The sequence below is a fragment of the Barbus barbus genome (assembly GCF_936440315.1).
Source record: "Barbus barbus genome assembly, chromosome: 16".
NCBI lineage: Eukaryota > Metazoa > Chordata > Actinopteri > Cypriniformes > Cyprinidae > Barbus > Barbus barbus.
Genome location: NC_136744.1, coordinates 23,739,747 through 23,767,431, shown reverse-complemented (window position 1 = coordinate 23,767,431; position 27,685 = coordinate 23,739,747). Strand labels below are relative to the sequence as shown.

At 38.8% G+C, this 27,685-nt stretch overlaps 1 protein-coding gene across 1 annotated transcript in view; it reads right to left on the bottom strand.

Annotated features, from left to right (window-relative positions):
• The window catches only part of LOC306882571 (adhesion G protein-coupled receptor B3-like), a 108,022-nt gene extending 102,802 nt beyond the window's left edge, over positions 1-5,220 (bottom strand). The window contains exons 1-2 of the mRNA XM_079437293.1: positions 4,837-5,220; positions 2,359-3,124 (exon numbers count right to left, since the gene is read on the bottom strand). Coding sequence (XP_079293419.1) covers positions 2,359-3,109 — 751 coding nt within the window. The 5' untranslated portion in view covers positions 3,110-3,124; positions 4,837-5,220. The remainder of the gene's footprint in view (positions 1-2,358; positions 3,125-4,836) is intronic.
• Positions 5,221-27,685: the final 22,465 nt, after the last annotated feature.

Below are 27,685 nucleotides of genomic sequence, written 5' to 3'. Positions count from 1 at the left end.
TTATAGACTACCTTGCTGTGCAAAACTAGCCTTGGCATCCCATTTTCCAAACCACGCTTTCAAGGCCAAGGTTGACATTTCTACAGAAATCACTAGTTTGAATGTATAAAGGCTGATGAGATGGATTTCACTGCTGTTTATGTGTGGGTGACATTATTGTCAACTTTTGTCAAAAAGTGCCACGCTGAAAATGGCTTCCAACTCCAAATGTACAGATTCAAACATTCTAAAAGGGTATAAAAGTCTTTCCTGGTTACATTAGTGCTGATCAAAGATGTGCCCTCAAACAAACGACTATTTGGCTGTTTTAGATTCAGATCTGTTTACTGAAATTTTGGTTAGTTATAGTCAAAAACATCAACCTGTTTGAGGCCATGTTCAACAAACCTAACATGTTAATACACCAACAAAACCATAAACCCGTTCCTGCAATATTCCCGCAATCAGCTAATGCCTGCTCAAGTGCATTTAATATGCACCAGCATCATAATTATCCATTATGCAAGTCTAATATGTTTTTACATTTCAAAACACTTTACTTTCATCCTTGGCGAGGCAGCATTTCAAACACTGATGTTATCATAAAGTATAATCAAGCTCATATTTTTGCTGGCTTGCTGGATATCATCCTGCAGAGTGCAATGAACCAGAAAACCAGTTTTTAGTGATCCGCTCATCGCCCCATTCAAAGGCCACACTTTGTTACCATGCACACAACCAGGCATGAGGGATATCAAAGACAACCATTTATTTTGGACCCGCTCGGTACAGATCTTTTTTTGTTGTGGCTGTTTGAAGGCGTGCGCTGCTGAACGCTCATCCGGGAGGGCAGAAGCCTCATTCTGACACTACAGCATGGCTGTGTGCTCTTTTAAACCTGTGATAGCAATCCACTAAAGCCTCTGCTCTATAAATAGAAGCTTTCAGTGTAATCTTCGAGAAAAAAATAAAAATAAAAATAAGCCTGGCACTTCTCTTAACATGCAGATAGCTGAAAGTTACTGAAACATTACTTTTTAATGGTAAAGCTATATTTCCAGTGCTTATAATGATGACTGAAATGCCTTGAGATGAGACTTCTGTTTAAGAATTCATAGATACAGAAGGATTGATATTAATTATAGAGTCTGTGACATAATAAAACGCTCATACAATAACTGGGGAGCAAAATAATCAATGGCTTAATCTTAATTTCAAGCTTGATTCATATTTAAAACATTACCAAATGAAAATCTCTCTCAGTTACGAGATCGTAAATGGAATATGACACAGTTTGGAATGGAATATGAAGCTAATTTGAAAAGGGGGGATGAAAAGCGAAATTGGGGGCCTACTTAACTCAACCGAACCTTGATAATTCCAAAGCACGTGTTCCGCTTGATCGGGAAAGCTGCCACCTTCTCCCTAGGGGGTTATTATTTTCAGCTAGTGAAACCAGAATGCTATAGGACGGTTACTCCCTCCCTCTCTCTCTCTCTCTCTCGCCACCTCAGTATTCATTATTTTTGAATCACTGTGCTGTGATTGAAGTGAGACTGTCAGCATCCATTCGCGGCCAACCATCTCTGTGAGCTGTTGTCCTTTCAGAGTATTCTGGGTCATCCCTGCCTCCAGTTGATCTCTATCTTGTACCAGTTGTGAAATGTTACAGATGCTAATTAGCTGTAATATCGGTGACCTCAATACAAGTCCATTATGCATCATCCCCCCATCAGAAATGTTTATTGCTAGCAAATTCCTTCGAAGGCATCTGTTGCTGCCAGCATCCGTGGCAAGAGACAAATCTGGACAGCAGAGGGACAACTGATCGCTTGTCATTGATGGAGGCTGACAGCAGCATAACAATTAAGTTTAGGCCGAAAGGCTAAGTATGGTGTCAGGTGCTTTGACCCTGTTCATTCCCAAAAGTATTCAGAATTTTTTTTTAAAAATTTGTCATTTGGATTTGCAATAAAGTAGTGAACTCTGAATTCCAATAAACATGTCAACGGTTTAATATATTAAATAATAAAAGAGATGACATGATGTAAAAATACATTAGACTTAGTACCCCTGTTCCAAAAAACATGAATTAGTTAATTAATTAATCTCCATACAGGTTGTTACACTTCTGACATAACATAAAAAACATAAAACACATCAAGAGAGGACATTCCTGTTCGGCACACCCAGAAATTGTTGTAAAAACTAAACAAAAAAAAGTCATAGACATCAGTAGCAGAGCACAGTGAGCTGTTTTGGTGTTCTTTTATGTGGAAGGGTGGAGGAATACAAAGGGGCATCATAAAGACACTGTATAATTAAGCTGTGAAATGATCTCCAGCATTAAAGGCCTGCAGCTGTCTGGTTCATACTCACCCTCCTTGGATGGGCGGCGCACCTCCGCGCTCAGATTGCACACCTGTGCCGAGCGCACCTGAGGAGTCAGGCATCCTTCGGTTTGGGGATTTAAAGGCAACACCACGTTACTGAGCATCAACACGCTTTCAGATTCCCCATCGCCTAAATGTTGAGGGCAGGTGCATTTAGCGTAGACTATTCCACACGATTCAGCTTTCTCTCCTTTCAAGCAGTTTTCCAACCATGTGCATAACACCTGACATCCAAACTGACTCGGCCTCGCCTTGTTTAAAACCACAAACTCCGCCACAGACCTTTCCTCCTCCTCTGTCTTCTTCGTCGTCAATCCGTTGTAGTCGTAGGGAAACACTCGCCGGAGCTGCACAAAATTTTTGTCGTAATGCAAAAACACATAAATATTCTTGGCGTCATCACACAGGTGCACGATGGACTCATTGATCCTCAACAGCTCGTTGATCTTCTCATGAGAGAAATGATCGAACTGGTAAGCCAGCAGAGAGAATTCAGAACAGCTAATTTCTCGTTTGTAAAGTTTTAGGTAGATGCTGTATTTGGTAGGATCTGGGTTCTCCAACGTCCAAGTGCAGTTTGTGAAGTTCTTGGGAAACATTTCATTTATCGAGTAAGATCCATAGATAACTCCTTTTACCAGCGTGGAACACCAGAAATCTTGGGCACCAGTATATCCAAACATAACCAGGAGATAGGTGGAAAATATATAAATCAACAGATTACGAACAGCCTTCATCCTATGTCATTTGGCCTGCAAGAGAAACAGAGATTCACTCTGTTTTATTGTCAGCCTATGTGGTGAAGTGATGCTTTGTCAAAGAGTTTCAGTCTAAGATCTCATAACTATCCAATTTAGCTTTGTGTTAAACACACACTTACCTACATTGTTAGTTTGAACCGCCTATTTTCAATCATAAACTACCATCTCGATTTTATGGAGATTCAAATGATCCTTTCCATGGGAATGTAATATATTTCGGATAAACATTGCCACCTTGTGGTGTTTAATAAATTGGGGGTAATAACTTTGGGCATCTGCTGTGGCAGGATAAAACTGCATGATATTTAGCGATCAAATGATTATTTGATATGATCATTACACACTGAATGATCTTTACAGTGTTTGAATGACTGACAGTGTCGGACACAATGATCATTGACATTCAGTAGCTTTATGGTCGTTATATTAAGTAGCGACTCGTTCGTAGGCTGGCATTACATGTCACCAACAAAAAGACATTTTGGCACAATAAAACGTTTTGTTTTTTTATTCACTCGAGGGTAATGTGTCGCAATTCTGCAGTGATCTACATGTCTGACCGCATAATAATAATCTACATATCTGCCTGCTCAGACACTGTTGGGATTTCTATCAAAAAAATGAAAAAAAAGCGACATATATTTACTAAATATCATCTTTTATGTAATAGCCTACAGAGAGATCATATCCGATTGACTGAACGGACTATAATGTCATGATCTATGTAAGGATTAAAGCAGCGTTACTTTCAACATCTAATTCCCTTACTGAACGCAATCTATGATTTTCATTAGGCAAAAACTTTGATTTCGATGCAATGCTTTTGTCTGCTGTACGTATTTCATCATAATGTGTGCAAATGTGAATTCCCAAATATTCGAGGAGTCTGAAAGAAAGGCGGCGGAGATGGAGATAGAAAGCAGAAGAGAAAAGCTATTCGATGTACTGTTTGCATGAATCCTGCAGGCATTGCAGCTGCGTGCAGTGTCACAGCATTCCCAAACCGAGCATTTATTTTCATTCTTTTATCACCTTAAATGCGGCACTACTTGTAGACTACGACATAGCAAAACGCGTGCGATGCAATACACAGAGTGGCTATACACGACTATACAGGACGAGACAGTACTGGCGCACATTGCAACCATCGCGCGCTACTTTTCCTTTACATCCGATGTCGCTGCGCGCGCTTGCACTTTTCGTTGATTATTACGGGAGCGTTCCAGTTTGTCGCGTCGCGTCACGATCCGTAATATGAACGGATTAGAAAAAGCCGTAGCGACAGAAATAAATAAATGAAAACTGCAGCGACGTCTTTTCATATTCATACTCTTTTACAAAATCCAAGAAGTCTAGCGTGATTGTCAATCGTCAGTTTTTGGGGGTGCAAACCTGAATGTGGTCACCAAAACGGATTTTACGATATACAGTCGGCGCCAAACTCGATTCTATGTCAATTTCCTGCGAAACTCGTCGATCATCGTTTAACTTCACACTGGCACTGAATCGAGTCCTCTGAAATATTGACGTGGTTTGTATTGCATTAATCGGAATGAACTATAAAACTCAGATCTTTAACTCGTTTATGCATTGAAGAGGGATAAACTTGGGCGAGGGCCATCTCATTATCGTTCAAACCTACCCATTTATCCATCTACTTATCTATAATAATAATAATAATGCTAATAATAAATAGGTCTTACCTTGCACTCTGAAAGCTATGGCTATTTTTCCCACATACTTGGAAACATCCTTTTAGAAATGAAACGTGTCGCTCCCCTGCGAATCGATATCTCCCATTGCCGATGATAGAAGTCTAGAGCAACAAGATGGTCAATGAGCAAAAATGCGTTAGACTCCAGGCTGGATTATCATCTCGCTCCTTTTTTTTTTCTTCCCACCTCAACGCAACCAAGTGATGAGAGCGCAATAGAAGTGAGCAGACACTAGAACTAGGGCTAAAAATGTTGTGAATCTCGACTGATCATTAGTCGTTGTCTGCCCGTCCCTCAAGAGATGCCCTGGTCGGGTAGCAGGTAGAGCGCAGTCCCTGACGGATGGAGGATGCTGCTGACTCGCTGTGGAGTGAGATGGAAAGCGCTTTCTCGCCGTGCCTCAGGACTGGAGCTGCAATATCACGTCACTGCCACTAAGATAAGGCACGTATGGACGTCTCGAGCTGCGTCTCTCACCATCTCACCCCCCTTCCCCAGGATAACATAGAAACTCTTTTCTATGGGAAAATCAAGGCAGAGGAATGTCCCTCGGACTGGAACGAACGACACGGTGTCTTTTCTGCGACCGCCTGGACTATTTTAGCAGAAGACAATGGGATTATAATTCATAAGAGGCTTGTTTCCAGGGGAATTATTATTTTTTGCCTGAGATTTTGAGAGATGTGTACAAGAACTCATGAAGTTGCTTCTTCTTTTTCATCATCGCACCATCACAAAGAATAGGATTTTTTGGTCTCGAGAAAGAAAAAAGGCTACTGTATTAATTGTTTGTGCTCGTGGAAAAACTTGTGGCCATTGAGAATGTTATAATTTTCTAAGGACAACAAAACTTGCTTACTTGGGAGATACATCGATTATGGGTTTGGATTCAGACGGGACTATCGTGGATTTTTATTCTTCAGATATAAATGTTGATTTAGATGTTGGGAGAAATTCTTTGTTTTCTCGTGTGGGTTTGTAATTGCAGTGAGCTGTGGCTGTCCGTACAAGAATTCACCAGGAGACCTATAGTTTCAAACAAAATGGGTATAGGGTAGAGTGGGGGGAAACGCCCCCCCTACTGTATTTCCCCAAATATCCACAAGATAAAGTCAAGATAAATTTGTATTGTAGCTATGGACTACGTTGACAAGAGTGATGTAGAAGTTTTCACCATGAAGCTTACACTGGTGATGTACTGGAGAGAAAACTGATTTCACAGGAAATTATCTAATTTTTAGCAGTAAGAAAAAAGTGTTTTGTAGAGCATCACGGTTATGTATGATATGAGAACAGTAGGGCCTGTAGATAGAGAGTATGTGTTATTTATTAAAAATAATTATATTTTCAGAATGACATAATTTTTTTCTCAAACATAGTGTGTGGGGCAAATTGCTTTGTCAGACTGGGGGGCATTTTATCCCACCCATGGGGGTGTTTTGTCACAAATTAAATTTTTGTTAAAAATCTAATAACATGAAAACTCTGGACATTTTTCATACTTGGTTTATAATTTATGTCATTGTCACTAAAACAATGACAACTTTTCTGAACACATTTAACTTTTGTTTCACTGAAAAATAAAAATCACACAATCCTTAGAGGGGGGGGTGGGGGTGGGGGTGGCGTTTTCCCCCACTCTACCCTATCATAGGTAGGCTACAGTTATTTTTCATACAATAAAACTGTGATATTTACAGCTCGTCTTGTCAAAAAATAAACTGAATGAAATGACATTCTAAAGAACACAGTTTTAATCCATTATGGTAGCAACAATAGTATTTTGGAGACAGTAGCCTATGGGGTGAACAGAGGTGATCAGTCAATTGTTCGATAGACCTCTAATCCACATGGGCAAGCTAGGTTACTTCAGATAAAATGTTTAGCCTACTTACAAGACGGAATTTCGGATTTTAAATAAGCACTATAAACTAGGCTACATTACTTAATGGTGATGCAGTGGGCTATGTCATTATTCAAGAAAAACTGATCCCAGTGCAGCGTAGGCTACTGTTGGTTAGGCAATAGAATAAGAATCAGCTTTATTCGCAAATACACAAGGAATTTGTTGTGGTTTTTAAGAAGCTCTTGGTACATACATACATATCTGACATGAGAGCAGAAACATTTCAATAAGACTTAACAATAATAATAATAATGTGTAAGAATCTGGAACAGAAGATTTATGTACAGATTTGTGCCTCGTTTACTCTATATATACAGCTGTTTAGAAAAATATGCATATATATTTACTATGTACTAGGGAGAGAGTCAATAATTAGAGATGGGGAATGAATTACAGGCATGAATTACAGAATACAGGTAATAATTCCTGTGTTAGTTGTTTAGTCTGGAGATGGCATGGGGAAAAAAATGTTTTTATGCCTAGATGTTCTAGTGCACAGAGATCTGTGCTACTTTATTTAGCTACTTTATTAAGCGCAAATACGCTCTCTGACTGACTTGTAATCTAACATTGTCCAATACTAAACCGTAGTTGGAAACTAAATACTCGCTTGAAAATTTTATTTATTTTTTTCTTTATACATTTCGATTTTGGGGGGTGGAGCAAATAGCTGTTTTAGATGATCTGTAAACTAGTCCCCCAAATAACAAAAGGCGATGCATTTTTAAAAAATGGCCTTACCTGTGGTCACTGATTCCTCTTTGGATCTGACGTCCCAGTTTCGCAGAGGACATGTTAGAGATGGATGGTCTCTCAGATGCTGCAGTTTGGACCAGAATACACTAAGTTGCCTTACCATATAGCATATGTTTATAATATGTAAAACAAATTTCACTTATTATATAGGCCTATATAATTTTATATTTAAATAGGCAATACGAATACTTTAACAGTTAACAGTTTTTACAGTTTTAAAGTTTCCTCTAGCCAGTAAAACTAACGGCCTAGGTTTATATACAAGAAGAATACTGGGAATAAATAAATATAGTAGACTAATCAAGGTAGTCCAGTTCTAACCGCCTATTCACTTTGCTTCACTTTGCTTCCATCTGGTAAGCGCTTCCGTAGCCTGATGGCAAAAACTGAGAGACTTAGGAGGAGCTTCTTCCCCCAGGCCATCAGGCTCCTAAACTCTGTGTCATAACATCACATGACTCCATGTAAATATCACTATATCAATAAGCTATTCAGAATTCTTTCTACCTCATATTGCTGCTATTTAAATACACTGTACAACTTTTTGCACACTCTTTATTACTATCTAAGTAAACAACATACTGACCTGCACATTTATATTTATATTTGTATTTTTTATCTTTTATTTTATTTTATTATTTTATTTTTTCTACTTTTCTTCTCTTAATATTTGTATACTTTATAATTGCACTGTCCTTGGAGCGGACCTGACCTACATTTCACTGCTGGTTATACTCTGTATAATTGTGTATGTGACAAATAAAAATCTTGAATCTTGAATCTTTTGAGGGGGCCAGATGGCGAACGTACCGAGGGGGCCCCACTCCCTATCTCACACTGGGCCCCACATCAGCTAAGGAGGGCCCTGAGCTTAATTTTAATACTGATCAAGGTCATCCAAGGTCATTTTCACTACAATCGATGATTGACGATAGGTGGTGCTAATTCCTATAATGCTAAGGATACAACATCGTCACTGAAGTGTTTATGGTAAAGTTCTGGCAATCAAAGCTGCGAGTTTTTAACAACCACAGAATTATAGGCTATACATAAAAAAAAAATAATACTAAAGATAGTTCCAATGTTCTCAGTTATAAATATAGAAACCAAACAATATCACATTTTAGGCCACTTTATGTCCTGTTTGCTTGGAAAACATGGTAAGCACATGCTAAAACTTATTTAATTTGCTCCTGGTTTTTACTGTAGCTATATAAATAATGGATATGAGCAACTCACTGTAGGCTAATATTTTTGCAGCATAGATGATTCATATAATTACTAAGTTATGGCTGTAGTTCACTACATGGCCAGAGGTATAAAACTCTATCTCATGAAAACTAATCAAGTCTTCCTCGTGTGTATTTAGTCTGTGACATGGTCATTACAACATCAAACTAACCTGATCAGAGGAAAACTGACCACAACCTTGAGCTTTCATCTCTTAGAGGCTTTAGTTTTTATTTCATCCCAATCAACAAAAGTATCATGGTTTCAATGTATGGCTTGGATGAGCAGCTGGCACCGCCATTTAGACTTTGACCTCTGAGGGTAGCTCACATAATTGTGTGCTTTAAAGGTTCAGCCTTGGGAACTGTCCTCATGTTGTCGTGCACATCTCATTTATTTTTGACAGAAAGTGTCTAAAGACCTGCTCTATGTATGCCAATACACAATGAGTGAATCAAGCTAATAGGCCGCAGGGTCAGTCTACTTGGGACTGGTATTGTATTCTTGTTATTCTCCTGACATCGTTTCTTGACTTGTTTAATGTGTTTAGTTGTGTTTACACAAATCATGAAATTTTCAGTAAAACATATGGATGCATTATATAGAAATACAGAAAAGAAAAATGTCATCACTCCCATATAGTTCCTTCTGTGCAACACAATAGATTTATTCAATAAACAGGAACATTTTACAATTTTTTTATTATTATTATTATTGTAATTTTATTATTTTTTGTTTTGCAGAATAAAGCAATGCCTACAGGTTTGAAACAGAATGATGGTGGTGAGTAAATAATGGCATAATTTTTATTTTTGGGTGAACTATCCCTTTAAGACACACATACATTTCTAAATGGGCGCACGATCATATCAGTTATATTGCTTGCTTAAATCATACTAGTTTATGACTTATCTTGCTTTATTATACATCCTGTAATATTTTGTGATTCTAAACAGAAAAGCAGTTTATTTGCAGTTGAATATTTATGTGGCACGAAAGATGGCAAAATATCTTAATTTAACGAATAATCTCTTTATGCTTCAAGTCTTTAATTTGACATTTACACACAGTCTTCATTATATGGAGTCAACAAGAAAAATCTTTTAATCAAATACCTATACGTAAATGATTTAAATGTGAAACCCTATTAACAATAGAGAAAAAAGTCAGAAAAATAATTAGTTACATAATCATTTCAATGACAGGGTGTCATTTTTTTCTGTTAACTAGGAACGGTTTCCCACACTGTGCCTGCAACAGTCATTTCATGATCACCAAACTGGATCATTGACAGTATGAAGTGTTTTTAAAACCACCGGGAGGTGTACCACACATTTACAGAGAGAACCCAATTATTGCTGTCAACTATAAATTCCATACAAAGATTTTTATCAGTAGCAATCTGTCAAAGCATACGCACTAAGAATCAGGACTGATATAAAACTGCAGACAAAACAGACTTACAACCTTGTCAACAACTCTGTAAAAAAAAAAAAAAAATCTCTATTCAGTGTAAACCATAATTGTACTTCTGATTTGCATATCATAATGGTTTGCAAATAATTAATCTATCATCTTAATGCCTTTTTCAATTTTTCTGTCCAGCAAATGCATAGAATTTGATAATGAATATCCATATTTTCTTTGTCATCCACCCTCAAAAACGCCATCTCTCTATAATTAATACAGAAAATGTGCCAAAAAAAGACAACATTAGAACATATCACACCTGTTCTGAAATCTGTGCATTGCTTTTGAATTAGACCAAAGCTGCTAAAGGATGCTATTAAATTATGAAATAACATTCAAGGAGTTGTGCTTTATAGTCAAGATTAGAGGTTGTTATGAAATAATTGTCTATACCTTTCAGATAATGAGTCTGTGTTTTAATTAAATTAAAAAAAAGAAAAAAAAAAGAAAACATATGACTATAAGAATACAAATAGATAAATGTTTCTGTAGGTGGAACTATCTATCTGTAAGTCATACCCTATAAATACATTTCATATATTTAATTTCAGTTGTACTTCTTTACATCCATATTCTGTTCGCAACCTCAATTCAAATTCTAATCAATTTGAAATTAGATTGGATTGGAATTAAAAAGCCTTTTAAAGTGTTGATACGCGTTTACCTTGTTGACAACTCATAATAAAAGTTCATCACAGCTAACAACAACTCAGCTCATCGCAACAGCATTAGAAACACTCCACCATCTATAATTGTGTATAGGAGGTTATATTGTTTCAGCAACTCACATAGAGTGGAGATTGCAAGTTGATGAGCCTTAAGAGTCAATCATAATGCAATAACCCAGTGCAACCAATTGTGTTCTACTGTAACACTATTACACCGACCTAGAGAAAATTAAATAAACATAAGGTTGCAGCCAAAGGGAACCATAACAAAAACTCTATTTATACTATTACCACACAATGTGCTACAATGTCTGTTTATGTTTTATTAATTTTTTTCATGTTCTATTTGCATATTCTATGTGCAGTACTGTATATAAAATGTTTTCAATGAACAATACAAAAAATGTATTGTGGCAGGAGGAGCAAACGACAGACACAGTGGGCGTGGCGCCAGGCCTCGGAGAGGTTTTTATTAAACAATAATAAACAAAATAGTGTCCAAGGGGGAAAGAGTGTCCAAAATAAACAGGGGATCTGGTGTCCTCGTCGTGCTGCGGGGCTTGTGAAGGAGGGCAGTGTTCAGGAGGGAAGGGGCGGAGTCCGGTGGCCGCACGCGCTCCCCTCTCGGGTCCGGGAGCGAGTGGCGGCGGCGGCTTCTTCTAGACAGCCGTCTAACGGGTGCGGCAGTCCTTCTACTCGACGCACCCTTCCTGGACCCGCGAGGAAACCAGCGTGCATGCACGGGGAAGAGACCGGTCTCCCGAGGAGAGGCGCGCTCGGCATTTAAACGGCGGCGGTGATGAGGCTCTATTCACATCAGGTGCGCCTCATCACATGCCGCCAGCCCTGGCTGTTTCAGCGCCCCTCCTCTCTCACACACCCACTCCCGTCGGGAGCCTGGTGAAGGGCGGCGAATACGGGACGGGGTGGTGATGATGATAAGGGAGGAGGCAGCCGACTCGTCACAGTATATAATTCTTCTTGTTCTGTTCTACAAAGGACATACATATATATTTGTAGAACAAGAAAACGTTGTTTAAATAATGGACATATGGTGCCTAATAATTTCTTTCTCCTCATCCGCATACAGCTGTCCCAATAACACTTAACCTTAAATTACTGCAAGCATTTTAATCTTTGAGCACCATGCATGATGCCTCATTTTTAACCCAAACTTTCATCAGCTGAATGTCCCATTGTGCTCCAAAGACCTTGAAGCTCAATAAAGAACCTCTATTTTGTTATAGTCCTTTTACGTTTAGATCAGAGAAAGACATGATTAAAATTAATTGCTCAAGGAAATAGGAGGAAGCTGAAACTGTATTCAGCAAACAACTGCAAATGTAACAGAGGATTTTTCAATCCTACCCCCCCAAAAAGTCCCCAATCTCAAATCACCACTTCTTGTTCATTAAAAATCAGTGATCTCTTGCTTCACAGATTGTGTTCCCCTGCCTTTGGTTGTTCTGGCACGGCTTGTGAGTGCTGCATCGAAAATCCTCCTCAGGCAGCCAGAGGAACATCAGGAGTGACCCGGAGGCGTCCCACATACAGTGGCCATAATGAAGAGCGGGGAGCTTTGGGAGCTTTCAGCTCAGTGAGCTGTGATGGTGGGGGACAACTATTCAAAGCTTTATTGAAACATGAATACATTGAGAAGGCTCTCTCTTGAGGAACAGGGGCCAAATATTAGGCTGCAGGAACCGCGGCGTCTTTCTCTGCCATGTCACAACCGTGCACTTTTTTCCCCCATGGCTGCATTTGCCCTTGGAATTGGAGTGTTGCTGAAACTATCGGAAGTAATATTTGTGTTTTGGTGACAAATGGTTTCTGAGCATCCAAATGTATTACTTTCAAGATCTCCAACCTACACTTCACCACCAGATGAACACACAGGCAAACCAGCGGAAGAACCTCGCCTCTGAATATTGTTGACATGAGACATGAGATTCCTCCCACTAGACATCCTGAACCAAATGAGTCAGGGGAAAAATTGAGATGAAAGGAAAGTTAGAAACTGAACTGAGTCTGAGGAGAAATAGGCTTTACTCTTTATTTGCTGTTTTGAGTACATGAATATTATAAACGAGTTTAAGACTACGTCTGGATTAAAATTGTGGTAAACAAACAGGATTTTAATGGACGTTACGTCCCTCCTCCACTAAAAAATCCCCAACCATGGAGCAGGCAAACAAAAACAATCACGAAAGATTCGCAACAATATGGAAATCATTGGGCAAAGTAGCACAACCAAAGCTAGTAATCAAACCTTTACAAATCACACAGTTATAGAATTATCTGAAACTTTTAAATATTAAAATTAAAGGTTCCAAAAAGGGGTTTTCACAACAATGGCGTAGAACCACCATTCTTGAATCCCCAAAGAATCTTTGAGCGAACTATTTTTTTTCTTAGTGTGAAGAACATTTGAAAACTCTAAAGAATATTTTTGCTCTCTAAAGAACCTTTTATGGAATGGTAAGGATCCATAGATGGTAAAAGCTCTTCATGGAACCATAGATGCTAATAAAAAGCCTTTATTATACTGTATCCTGTTAAAAACAATGTAATCTTCACAGGCAAATCCAAGACAACTCAAGTAGCATTCTGTCATGCAAACAACCTCGCTAGCAACCTGTGACAGACATGAGTTCAGATATTTTAGTCGCAATACATTTCTTTGTGTTTGAAGGGTGAAAAATGGCTCCCCTGAAGCAAGACTTGGTATTTTCCAATGACGTGTCAGCTTTCCCCCTAAAGTCCAACTTCTTATTACTTTGCTTCTTATTTGCCAACGTTATTGTTTCAGCCCACTGCTTTCCCCGAGATGAACCAGCAGCTATTATTCAGAGCGGTGGAATTAATTGGTGAATCTCTCACATGCTTTGAGAAATGAATAGATCTACATAATCAATTACACAGTGTGGGATGCTGCCAACAAAACTTTGGAGAAATGTCTGCTTCATGACAAAAGAAGAACTGTGGGGAGCACAGGCAGAGAACGAAACAAAGTCTGACAGGGTTGTATCGGAATTTCATATGAGGCAAAAGATATGTTATGGACTAGTCTGACTGTTTTCCCTCTTCTACAAAACTATTGCTCCACATTTTTGGAGGCCCAGCGTGGAAGCTGGTGAGCATCGGCAAAACGATTTTCTCTGGCTGCTGATGAAACATCATGACTTGTAATGTTCTGGCAGATGGTTGGGTTTTCATCACGTGGATGAATCTTACTGTGCCACTTAGTGTTTAGAAGACTCTGAAAATGATAATTAAGCTTTGTTTCAGCTGTTTCGCATCTTATTTTAGATTTTATGATATTGCATGCCTACTTTGAAATGTTATTGGAAATTTTATTGGCTCTCTCAGGAGTTTAAACTGTAATTTAACTTAAGCTTGGTTACAAAGAATATGACTCGCATACATCCCAGATATATTCTATGATGAAAATCATGTATAATGAGACTTTTATAAGGAGGTTAATTATTGAGGCCATTTTATATTACTGAACTGCAATTATATATGTCCTATAAAAGAATGAAATATACTCGAGCAATTATCCCCCTTAATGTACACTTGCATTGCTCATTTTTATTTTTACACTTAATTTCCCTCATGTGAGAACATGCACAGTCAATTTATAGCATGTTTTTCTTTATCAGATTTAAGGTTGTTGTCGTTGTTGTTTCTTCTGCTGAGGCACATAAACATCATACATGTGAATGTTTTACGGATATGTAGTATACCATTCAGCCGTTCTTGGATCCTACCCTGGGAAAAAAAATTGACAGGATCTATTTCACATGTCTATTAAAGAGCTGACATTTACATGTTTGTCTTCAGGCTCTAGCATTAGGCCAGCACTGATGCAGCTTAATTTCTTCTGTCAAGATGCCATGGTGCCTACGAGCGATTCTGACGTGTGGCATCTCTGTTCCGCTTCATCCCCTCACACCTGAGGCATTGCAGTCCCTTCAAGCGTATCAAAGACCATTTCACAGCCCACACAAATCTTAACCAGATCTATTTATAGTATAAAATAGTATCAAAGTTTTTTATTACGCTGGCTGGAGATGCACTTTTAGACAAAATTAATCTTTTTGAGGTTCAGTAGTCACATTTGACCTTAGAACATTTACTATACATGTTAAGATGGATCGTCAGCTGGAGATAATCAAAGTGGTAAAAGCAAGTCTGAAGGGTTTTTGTGAAAAAAAAAAGTCCAAGCTGCTTTTTTTTTCCATTCAGTGCAAGCAATTGGTGACCATGTTTGTCTGTGATCCCTATCAACTTTCAATGTACAGCACGGAGTAAGAAAGTTAAGTTATACAAGAAGTTGGGAAAAATTCTGAATTCCGAATTCTGGATCTGAATCTATTCCTTTAATTACATTAAGTGGTCGCACTGTAGGAAAGAAAGACAAAACATTAAATAGCTTTAGCTTTATATAGCATTTGCAAGTTTGATTCAAATGAACCAGTTTCATTTCACCAGTTCATCCAGTTTCTACTCTTCTAGTAGCCTACAGCTAACTACTTTTCAAATGGATAACCTAACTGTAGTTTAGCTACTTTGAAACTATCTTCTGAAGCTGCAAGCTAATCGTATTTTAAAGTAGCTTTCCTACTACTGCTCTACCAATGGGCATAGTTTTCCCTTGTCCTTGCACATTACAACCATTTATTTAGCTCTTTATCCAGGATAAGGCTAAGGTCACTTACAAATTGAGTTTTTATTAAGAATAGCAGTGTATCTTCATAACACAGGGCTTATGTTATTTCATTTTTAATTATTAGTGAAAGTAAACAGCATCTTCCTTTGTACCTATCTCCTTTTATAATAAGCTTTTTACTGAGAAGAGGTTTCTTTGTATTTGATGCTTTCACGAAATGTGGTTTCAAGCCAAATAGGTCAATTTCTGAGTGTGAATAATCTCTGAAGCACACAGAGTTTATTTACAGCCTCTTAATCTGTCAGCAATGATTATGCAACACAGACATGGTTGATCTAATCATATAATTTTATTCTCTAATGTATTGAAAAACATATTTGAATGCAATAGGAACCTAAAGCATTTTGACTGCATAAACATATGAACACTTATATGCTATTGTTTGCATATATTGGGGAAGTAGTGGCCTAATGGTTAGAGAGTCGGACTCGTAATCCAAAGGTTGTGGGTTCGAGTCTCAGGATTGTAGGTGGGGGGAGTGAATGTCCAGCGTTCTCTCCACCCTCAATACCACGACTGAGGTGCCCTTGAGCAAGGCACTGAACCCTCAACTGCTCCCCGGGCGCCGCAGCATAAATGGCTGCCCACTGCTCTGGGTGTGTGTTCACGGTGTGTGTGTGTTCACTGCTGTGTGTGTGCACATTGGATGGGTTAAATGCAGAGCACGAATTCTGAGTATGGGTCACCATACTTGGCCGTATGTCACTTCACTTTTACTTTTATATTGTTTGTTGTATTCTATAGAAAGTTAGTCCCAAACACCCAGAGCAAATAACATGTACCTATAATTATAACACAATATCTTCTCAAGGCATCTTGTTGTTTACCCTCCAATCTCTTACCTAATACCATTCTACAAAATTTAGCACTATTAAATTGAAACCTATGCTGAGAAAATGACCTTAAATGAGATTTTGAGAGCATGTTTCGTTTTATTCACCCACTCTGCTTCTCATTCGGCACACTTGTGGTGTTTGCCTGAGCCATGGCTGGATTTGTAAGCGAATTTTAAATCAAGGCGCTTCTTCCCCAGCAGTGCTCCTGTTTTTCAGAGACAATGCTCCAGCGCCACATGAATACTCTGGGTCTTTCGTCTTTTTCCTTTGAACACTACACCAACCACTGGGCCCTCGGCTGCCCCAGACCTCCAACTCGGTCTATGCAAATATATCACCAGAAGCCACCCTCGCCTTACGGATGAGAGACCAGATGCATCTGAAAGTATCAGTGTTTCTCACGAGAGGCCGAAACGGTCCCTTGAACGGGCATATGGTGGCAGCAGATGTGGCCGTTTGGAGGTCAGTTTTGAGAGGGTGGATGAATTTGCTTTGGATTCAGTTGTTGCACAAGTCACTGTTTTCTCTCGAAAGAAGAGGAAATTTCAACGAATTTTCACAGCCAAATAGAAGAAAGTGAAAGTGTTCTCACCGTCACCTGACTGAGACTGTCTCTCCTTCAAAGTGGATGTGCTTTGACTTTTTGACTTTGACGACAGGTAATTCCTAAGCATTAGCATGACATACACTCTCCAGAACTACAATTCCTATTACGCTCATGAATTCTAAAACAACTCCTATGCTTGTGCACTTAAAATATCCCCCTATTTTGCCAAAAACAGAGACCAGAGATTTTTTGAGATTGTATTTCTCAGTAAATAAATAATATAAAGTAATCCACATTACTCTAATGGCAAATATGAATAAATGGCAACAAGTTACATTCAGTTCAATAACTATGTAAACTCCATCGATTATGAAACAAGCTTAATTCAGCGATAAGCAGCTCTACAGAAGAAAATCATGTCATTATTCAGCTTGAGTCAGTTCAGTGTTGATTCAGTTTAATAACAGTGTCGATGTCGAAAAATTGGTTAATTATGAAACTAATTCCATTCAGCTATAAAGTATCTCTACAGAAGATAACTGCCATCATCCAGCTTTATTCTGTTCCAGTTTAGTTCTCATCTAATAGTTTCAGTGCCATCAAATTAAGTCAAGTTACTATTAGTATTCAGTGTCTTTTAAACTCCAGCTACGCAAGCCAAAGGCGACAATAGCTGGGTTGAAGCAAAATCATGAAAAACGTGAAGCAAATCTTTTAAAATAAAACAAATTCGAAATAAGTGTGTTTCCATCAAGTTGTTTGAATAAATAATGGTGGTATTGGTGGTCTAGTAACCAACAGTAATTAAAAAAAAATGTAAAGACACCATCAGCCAATTAGTCATGTGGGTTTAACGTTCACTACGTCAGAATTTATTCGGCAAATGCATTTCCATCTCCCATTATTTGCATTAAGTCTTTTTCGCACAAGTCAAAAACCACCTCAAGCCAGTGTAAAAACTTTTTTTGTGAATTAAGGCAATTTTTTTTCATTGGTTTCTGATCTGACACTTCAAAATGTGCATAAAACCGGGTGATGGAAACTCCATCAGGTGACAGAAATGGAGGGGGAAAAAACCTAGGCAGAAACCAGGCTGAACTGGGCCACTTCTAAAAAACTAGTCCACAGATTATACAGGAAAATATAAGGTAATTGTGCACCAAAGACAACATAAATTTCAATTTATCCATTAAATTTATCCATCAGCATGAACCCCTGAAACCAGCTCTTTAACTTCAAAAACAGACATTACTGTACATAGTGCATTATATGCATACATAATCCTACTGCTGGACAGGTCAAAACACAGAATCTAAAGAAAAGTAAGGTAATCATACACCAAAGACAATGCAAATCACTGCCCTTCATTTCTTGATTGATGCACTTTTTACTATGAAAAGCTTTCTGCAAAAACTCCTACCTTGCATTTTACTTTTTCCGACTGAAAGGAGCCTATTAACAGTTGAACTGCTTCTAATCTACGTATCTGATTACTCACAACGGAACTGATTTCTTACAATGTTGATAACACCAAAACTGACTCACTTTAACAAATGCACATTACATTAAAAGCTCATTTCTTTCAGTCTTAACGTATTGCAGATAAAGGAGGGCACCGTCTTCTAAAGTCAAAACTAGAAGCAGAGGACAATTCACTGGTGAACAGTAACATTTATTTAGCCATCTGCACAGGTTGTCAGAGTTCGCTCTCAAGGCATCTGTTCAACGTTTGGGAAACTTCTCTCACTCATAGCTAACCTACGGGTAATGAATAAATGATTCTGAGTATGTCACATGTGACATCCATCAACACTTGTGTAAAAGACTTTCAGTGCTAAGCGCTGCTCTAGATGCAGCTAATTAAAATTTTTGTGATAAAATAATTAGCCTCACTTGCAGACAATGGGCTGGAACATTCCTCTTGCAAATAATTAAAATAAGAAGATAAGAAAGTGGGAAATAGTCTTTGTGGAGAGTGTGGCAGCAATCCATTGCAGCTTTTTGTGCAAAGCATGCTGGGTACATATTTGACAATTATTTTGTTACAATAAGCGTCATTGAGAAAAGTATAAATGCATCATGACATGAACAACACCAGTATATAACCCACAAAAACTGATCAAAGTGGCGGCATTTACTACTGGAATAGTTTTATAATTGTTTTAAATGCATTATGGGTTCCCTGCAAAGGTGAAACCCATGCTCTCTCGAACAGAATATTCTTATTAGAACAAAAGTGAGATTCCCTGTTGAATAACAGCTTTTCTTTGTTATGAAATAAATGACATTTAGTCAAACCTGATGCTCAATTATCTTAGGAAAAGGGCTCTGTGGGGTTTCTCGAGCAAAAACTTTGCAGTGAGACCTGACAAATGTGGTGTACAAAAAAATCAGAGAGTGTCGCAACAAGAAATATGAATGCACATCAAAAATGACTGCAGTGACAGTTTTGAAAATATTGCGCTTTAACACATTGCAATACAATATTGCTCATCAAAAAAACTAGCGTTTAGCATCAGCCTTCTTACAATGCCAGTTTGGGTAGCGTTCAAATCCGAGCAGGATCCAACACCCACTAAACATCTCTGCGTGTTTCCATGCTGTGAAATTTTATGACCCATGCAGGCAGTTTTAGAATGATGTACTATCTGCCAAAGATGGTCATGATCTAATACAAAATGTTCCTTTAATGATCCAGCACCTTATATACTGTCTCCTGTTGACATATTATTGTATTTAGGCTGCATGAAGCTTCACTCCTTCTAAGACCGCAATATAATTTTCTCTTGTATTGTATTGCTTAAAACAATCAAGACCAAGAAAATGGGGGGAAATGGAATGTTATGATAAGAACGAGGTTATTGCCGAAGCTCTGATAACTACTTGTGGATTATTCTTCCACTATTGAAGGGAAGCATTGTTGCAATCACATGAGTTAACACAGAAATTTGAGACATAAGACAAAGAAATCACGTAGGATAAAGGCAAAATGGTTTCTCGTTACTTTCTTTTGGGAAATCCTTGGAGAGTTCTCTGTTCTTTTAATCTCCTAAAGTCTGAATGAAGCAAAAAGTTTTAAGTTTTTAATTTAATGTTTAAGAAAGTAATTTATGAAAAAGCCTGTACTCTCAGGCCCATCTTTTTTTCTTTTTTTTTTTTTCAAGTTCAAGTTGAGCTTTATTGTCATTCTGCTACATGTGTGGACATATAGTGAAACAAAATGTTGTGTCTCGCAGGACCACGGTGCTACATACTAGTTAAACATAAGATAAACATACAACAATGCAAGTATATGAAAAAAAACAAAAAAAAACAATAGAGCTCTCTGACTAGAAACAAAAATATACCATCTGACTATACATATACTATAAATACTATAACTACTATACCTAGTTGCCTAGACATACACAAACTGAGGCTATACAAGAACATTACATAAATACTGTACATGAAATTATGCAAAAGAGATATTTGTACATGAAATTGAGATAAAAAAATAAAAAAATATATATATTTTGTATATTAAATTGTTGTGCAGATTAAAGAGAGATTTTGTGGGAAGCAGCGCATAGTGCAAAAAGATTTGTAGTGCAATGCTCAAGTAAACAATATTTTGTAGTGCAATGCTAAAGTAAACATTTTCTTATTGAGTCTTTGTAGCAGGGAATGTTTATAGAAAGTGTCTAGTGTGCATATAGTGGGATGAGTGTGTTACTACAGGTGGTTTGTATAGCCCACTCACCTGTGTGAATTGCACTTAGGAAAAGTTGTCAACAGTATTAATTGGGGGGGGGGGGGGGGTGGGGGGGTCAGAGGGGGACAGGGAGATTGGAGTCCAGAGCTCTCACAGCCTGGGGAAAAAAGCTGTTGAGCAATATGACAGAGTGAGCTTTGATACTCCGGTACCTTCTACCTGATGGTAGGAGCTGAAAGAGGTTGTGGGAGGGGTGGGTGGGTGGGGAAGCTGTGCCACTTCCTCTCTGTAGAGCGTTTCATCGTTGTTGCTGATGAGGCCTACCACAGTTGTGTCATCAGCAAACTTGATGATATGGTTGGAGCTGGACTTGGCAGTGCAGTCGTGAGTCAGCAGCGTGAAGCGCAGCGGGCTGAGCACACAGCCGTGTGGGGCACCTGTGCTCAGTGTGGTAGTGCTGGAGGAGTTGCAGCCGACACGGACTGACTGAGGTCTTACAGTTAGAAAGTCCAGGATCCAATTACAGAGGGAGGTGTTAAGGCCCAGCAAGTTTAGTTTGTGGATGAGCTGTTGTGGGATTATAGTGTTGAATGCTGAGCTTAAGTCGATGAACAGCATTCTTACATAAGAGTCTTTCTGTTCCAGGTGAGTAAGAGCTAGGTGGAGATTGATGGATATTGCATCGTCTGTGGAACGGTTTGGATGGTATGCAAACTGGAATGGGTCCAGTGTGTTTGGGAGACTGGATTTGATGTGATGCATGACTAACCTCTCAAAGCACTTCATCATGATTGGGGTCAGTGCTATGGGACGATAGTCATTCAGACAGGACATGGGTGACTTCTTTGGTACTGGAATTATGGAGGTGGATTTGAGACACGTGGGGATGACTGCCTGGCTCAGCGAGGTGTTGAAGGTGTCTGTTAGGACATCCGTCAGCTGTGCAGCACAGTCTCTCAGTACACGTCCAGGTATGTTGTCAGGGCCCGCAGCCTTTCGTGGGTTAATCCGGGACAGGGTCTTGAATGAATGAATGAATGAATGAATGAATTAATGAAGCATTTATATAGCGCTTTTATTGTGTATTGCCATACACCCAAAGCGCTTTACAATCATGTGGGGGTCTCTCCTCAACCACCACCAGTGTGCAGGATCCACTTGGATGATGAGACGGCAGCCACAGTACAACGGCGCCAGTGCGCTCACCACACACCAGTTACATGTGGAGAGGAGAGAGTGATAGAGCCAATCAAGTGGATGGGGATTACTAGGAGGCCATGATTGATAAGGGCCAGTGCAGGGAATTTGGCCAGGACACCGGGGTTACACCCCTAAACGTCTTCTTTACGTCGGCTGGAGAGAGACAGAGTAACTGGTCGTTTGGAGATGTGAGTAGTTTCTGTGCAGGCGTGTCGTTCTGTATCTCAAATTGTGAGTAGAAGTGGTTGAGTGCATCTGGTAAGGATGTGTCATCGTCACTGGCCTGTGGCGGGGGCTTGTAGTCAGCGATGGTCTGAATGGCTTGCCACAGGGCCCGAGTTTCTTTACTGTCTGTGAAGTTGTTGATTTTTTTAGCATATTGATGTTTTGCCTTCTTGATGCCATGAGACAGATTGGCTCTTGCTGTTTTGAGGGCTGCTTTGTCTCCTGATCCGAATGCTTCATCTCTGGTCTTTAGCAGCCCACGAACCTCTGCTGTCATCCATGGCTTCTGGTTGGCACGTGTGGTAATAGTCTTGGTGACTGTCACACCATCTATGCACTTTTTGATGTAAGCAGTCACAGTTTAAGTGTACTCCTGCAGGTCTGTGTGGTTGTTGTAAGTGGCTGCCTCTTTAAACATGTTCCAGTCTGTGTCCTGGAAGCAGTCCTTCAGTGCTGAGGTGGCATTGTCTGGCCATACTGTGATCTGCTTTTGAACCGGTTTGGTAAGTTTGAGAAGTGGTCTGTATGTTGGTATTAGCATAACAGAGATGTGGTCCGAGTACCCGAGGTAGGGGCGGGGTTCAGCTTTGTATGCGTTTTTCTCTGTTGTATAAACAAAGTCCAGTGTGTTGTTTCCCCTTGTTGCAAAGTTCACATGTTGGTAGAACTTTGGTAAAACTGTCTTAAGGTTTGCATAGTTGAAGTCACCGGCTATGATGAAAAAGCCGTCAGGGTTATTTGTTTGCTGTTCGCTGATGGTGCTGTACAGTTCACGAAGCATGTCTTTAGCGTTTGCACACGGGGGAATGTAAACCGCGACAATAACAATGGCCGTGAACTCCCGCGGCAGGTATAATGGTCGACACCTCACAACCATAAACTCCACCAGTGATGAACAGTGTTTTGATATTACCGCAGCATTGTTACACCATTCTTTGTTGATATACACACACAAGCCACCCCCGCGAGTCTTACCAGACAGTGATGAATCTCTGTCCGCTCGGTAGCAGTTTAGCCTATGCAGCTGAATGGCGGAGTCTGAAATGTTGTCGTTTAGCCATGTTTCAGTGAAAACAAACACACAACAATTCCTTGCCTCATGCTGTGTAGACCGACTGAGTTGAATTAGGTCCGGTTTGTTTTCCAGAGAGCGAACGTTTGAGAGAATGAGTGTTGGAAGAGCCGGTCTTGTGGTTTTAGATCTTAGCCTAGCTCGTATACCTCCGCGCTTACCGCGCTTCCGTCCTCTCTCACACCGCTTGCGGCGCTGCCTTGTGCGGGTAGCGTCAGTAAGCGAGGCCGTGGTCTCGAGGTCCGGCTTCAGCAGTAAACAAAGGCCTCGTAGCTTCTCAGTAGCCACCGGCGAGAGTTGGTGTTTGTATGCGTTGCCGATATCCAAAATATTTTGGCGATCATAGATGTGTTTTGGAGTGATTTCCTTATAAATTAGCAGTAAACTGACACTATTTGGAGATGAACAGACGACATTAAAAGACATAAAAGCACCGTCTTTGGGACCCGGAGTAGCCGCTGCGTCTTACCGCGCCGCCATCTTGGATCGCCATCATGGATCTTCACAATTTCACAAATTTCTCACCAAGAAATGAGTCATTAAAGTTGACTGCTTAAACATTGGTGGACAATTTACCCAATCAGAGCCCAGTTTAGTCCACTATCAATCTAGTCAATAGAAATGAAATCAGCTCTGTGACTACAAATGGACATGAAATATGCAGAATCAGAATCAGAATATAAACATATGTGTTACTGGAAACTTTAAATGTCATACTCAGTCAGTTACGTATGAAAATATGTGAACATTACCCTCAGAATGCAGTTTTTCCAATGGAATCTTCATGCACCAGCAGACTAACAGGCTCTTGTTTCATTTAATGGAATGAAGGTAAAGAAAAATAAAATTCTTATACTACTCTTATAATGACCCTGTTAGGAACCAATTATTCACTGAAAGCATTGGAAAGAATATCTGGATCGCCTCCATATCATCTTATCATCCTTTTTTAACAATACCTCACAATCATTTTAGACTGCAATTATTTTAAAGCTTATTAAACAAAGATATTTTTAGGTGAGACTTTGGGAATACGGCTTAATTTAGTTTATCTCATTAACAAAGGCGAACTTTAAAGGTAAATGCGAGTATATCCATGCCGTTCGTGTTTATTTTCTTCAGGGGATTCGAGAAAAAGTAGCCACAAAGTTTTCCAAGCCTCCTACTGAGTCTTCATTCCTGTGCATGAAGATATGAGAGGTGTTTGGCTTGATTTGGTGTAATTTTTCAAGTCCAGGGGGTTTCAGGCTTTAAACACGATTATTGATACAAAGGGAGTGTTTCCAAATGGTTTGTGATTATGCTAATTAAATACACTGGGCAATAGGCTAACGGCTACAAATGAGCAGATTTCATCTCCAATTATTCAAACCGTGGACCATAACGTGGCAACCTCTGATGTCCCTCAGATGTGCTTTTTAGTCCATTCTTGCAAACAAATTGGATAAACATAAAAGCAATGCGATTAAAACAAAAAAAAACAACATAACACTTAATTCAAAGCATAATGGCTATTTTGCTACCGTTGAATTCAGTCTAATGCACTGCTATTGGGCAAACACAAAAATCTTCTCGGCAGGGGATATGCGCGTGTAACTGATCAAGAGAGGGAATGAGAGAGATCTCCCATTCACAAACGCTCCATGCCAGCCTCATATTTACCAAACTCCTTTTCAGTGGGGCTGGTTGTTGTGTAAGCTTGAGGCAGGCAGCTGCATGTAAATGAAGCAGCGTGTCTTTGTATGCCTTTGTTAACGCCAGGTTTTGCGAGATATTTTAAGATCTGGAGCAGTGCTGAGAAGGTCTACGGGTGCTGTCTGACTCTTAAAAACGTATAGCATTTCTGCAGGTCATGATTTAAAGGTGGTTATGTCTGTATCTCGCAGATGCACACACACACGCTGCTGTGACATCTGTGTTTGCGTGTATATTTATAGAGGTTCAGGGCTCACTAAAAGCACAATTCACAATATAAAACCATATATTTATAGTCGTTTTACCTGCCATTGCCGCTCATTAATCATTTAATACCATCTGATTTCTAGTGTCTTAATAGCTTTCATAAAACACAGCTTCTGTTTCAGTACATCTTACAAAAATATGAGGTTTTTATCTGCATTTATGAACAGCATCAAGCTCCATAAAGTTAGCAGGAGACCTCTGATGAATGTTAGTGCCATATGAGGAAGCAAATAAGATACAGGTACGCATTAGATATCAGTATAGCAGAACGTGTATGTGCTAAGAATTGCTAACCAGCATTTATTCTGCAATAAAGAAAAGTCTTAAAGGTGAAGTGCCATTTCTGACCACTAGAGGCATCAAACTGACTGAAAATAATGACTGATTTCTAACAAGTTTCCCAAACATTTTACTGACCTGCTACTGGTCAAACAAACAAGCAAACTAAGGAATATTAACAGTCGCAGTGTTATGCTAAAGTCGCTCATTTTATTGAGTTTATATTCTCTAATGTAATTCACATTATTTAGTCATTATTTATACTTTCATTTCCCTGCTCGCAACACCATATCACAATACATTAAAAATAATAATAATAATAATAATAAAATCATATGTATTCCCAGCACAGATGTACAAATGTGTCCAAGAACATTCATCTTCAACTGTGCAAATTCAATAGTATGTCTCATTGATTCTTATATTAAACTTTGTGGCGAAAGAAGGTTCTTCAGATTATAAAAAGGTAAGAAAGAGATGGTTATTTAAAGAACCTTTGACTGAATGGTTCTTTGTGGAACCAAAAATGGTTCTTCTATGGAATCGCTGTGAAGAACCTTTTAAGCGCCTTTATTTTTAAGAGTGTATACACTTTTTTTTTTTTTTTTCAAAAGTTTGGGGGGAAAGACATTTTATAGTGTTTCAAAAGATTTTTATTTAAAATATATGCTTCCTATCAAATCAAAGAATCCTCAAAAAAGTCTCATGGTTTCCACAAAAATATTAAACAGCATAACCTTTTTTCAGCATTAATAATAAGAAATGATTCTTAGGCGTCATGTGACACTGAAGACATTTATTTTAAATAAATAGTTTTTGATCAACTAAATGCAGCCTTGGTGAACTGTCTCTCTATCAATTTTTAATAATCACTGATAAATTTCAAAAGAATCATCCATATGATGACTTGACTCAAACCCAAACCAGTTCCTTCTTTAGCAAGGAATGTTTTGATTCATTTTAGCTCAGCTTAATGTCTGTTTACTGATGCCATCCAATTCAGCAGCCAGTACATAAGCAGGACTAATTAGTGTGTCAAAGTATGTGAACACATCCAGGTCCTGCCTTGAACAATGGCCATTTAGGGACTCTTAGCTGAATAATAAATAACCAAAGAAATAGAGCAGGGTTGCTCTCAGGAAACTGCCTGCTACATGTCTAGTTTTCTGGGCTTTTTAATATAGCGCAGATAATAACTGTGCTTTAGAAATCACACTAACATCCTGAATTATATGTCTTAATGTTTCTTTATTTATTAAACTGCATTTCATTGCTCAGTATATTCTCTAAATAGAAAAACTTGTGATGGTTTTTTTTTAACGCATTGACTGTGCAAATGACGTAAATGCCATTTTTATGTGGTCTTAATGTTAATGATTGCTCATTAATGTTATTAGTATTATAATTATTAGAATAAAAAGAGACACTTGTCTTATGATTAATGTCAAACTTCACATTCATATTGTCATCCATGACTGTTTCTGACTGAATTATCATCCATTAAACAGTGGATCCACACTGACAATAATATAAGCCACTTAGTTGGCTGTTAGCATACATATATATATATATATATATATATATATATATATATATTTTTTTTTTTTTCAGTTTGATAGCAGTGACTCAAAGGTGTTTGGAAATTCTGGATCACTGCTCATTATATTATACATAAACAAAATGAAAACTGCTGCTTGACAATTGGAGACTCTTTCACATTGTATTAGAGACATACCTGTCACGAGTGGCGGGGACAGCTATGGCAACAAGTGGAAACATGTCCCTACTACCCCCACCACAAAATACTATGGTCAGAGACTTAAGTCATTATGTTACAGGCACAAGCTCTAAATGTTAAGAGGAAAAAGTCTCGCATAGCCAGACCTTCAGACTGATGGCTGAAGGTCTGGAATCTATGGCAGGTTTTATTGGCCAACAACATGTTGTTTCGTTCAGCGTCACGTTTCGGGGTGTGGAAATGTTGCCACAATAACAGACCAGTGTTTAAAACTCTCAGACCTATTCTAAAGATTCTATGCTGCAAAACTATAAGCGAACTTTAAATATTTCACATACTTTTGAAAATCCAGCATTTATTTGATGCTAATAAGCGTTTGTCGTCACAGTTGTAAACACGACAGCTTTCTTCTTTCGTGAAGGGGTTTGGCGCCATGGCATTTTTGTTTCCAGGCGGAAAGTTAAAGAACGCAACACACACGTCTCCTGGAAATCCTGTATAATTCAACCAATCCGACAACAA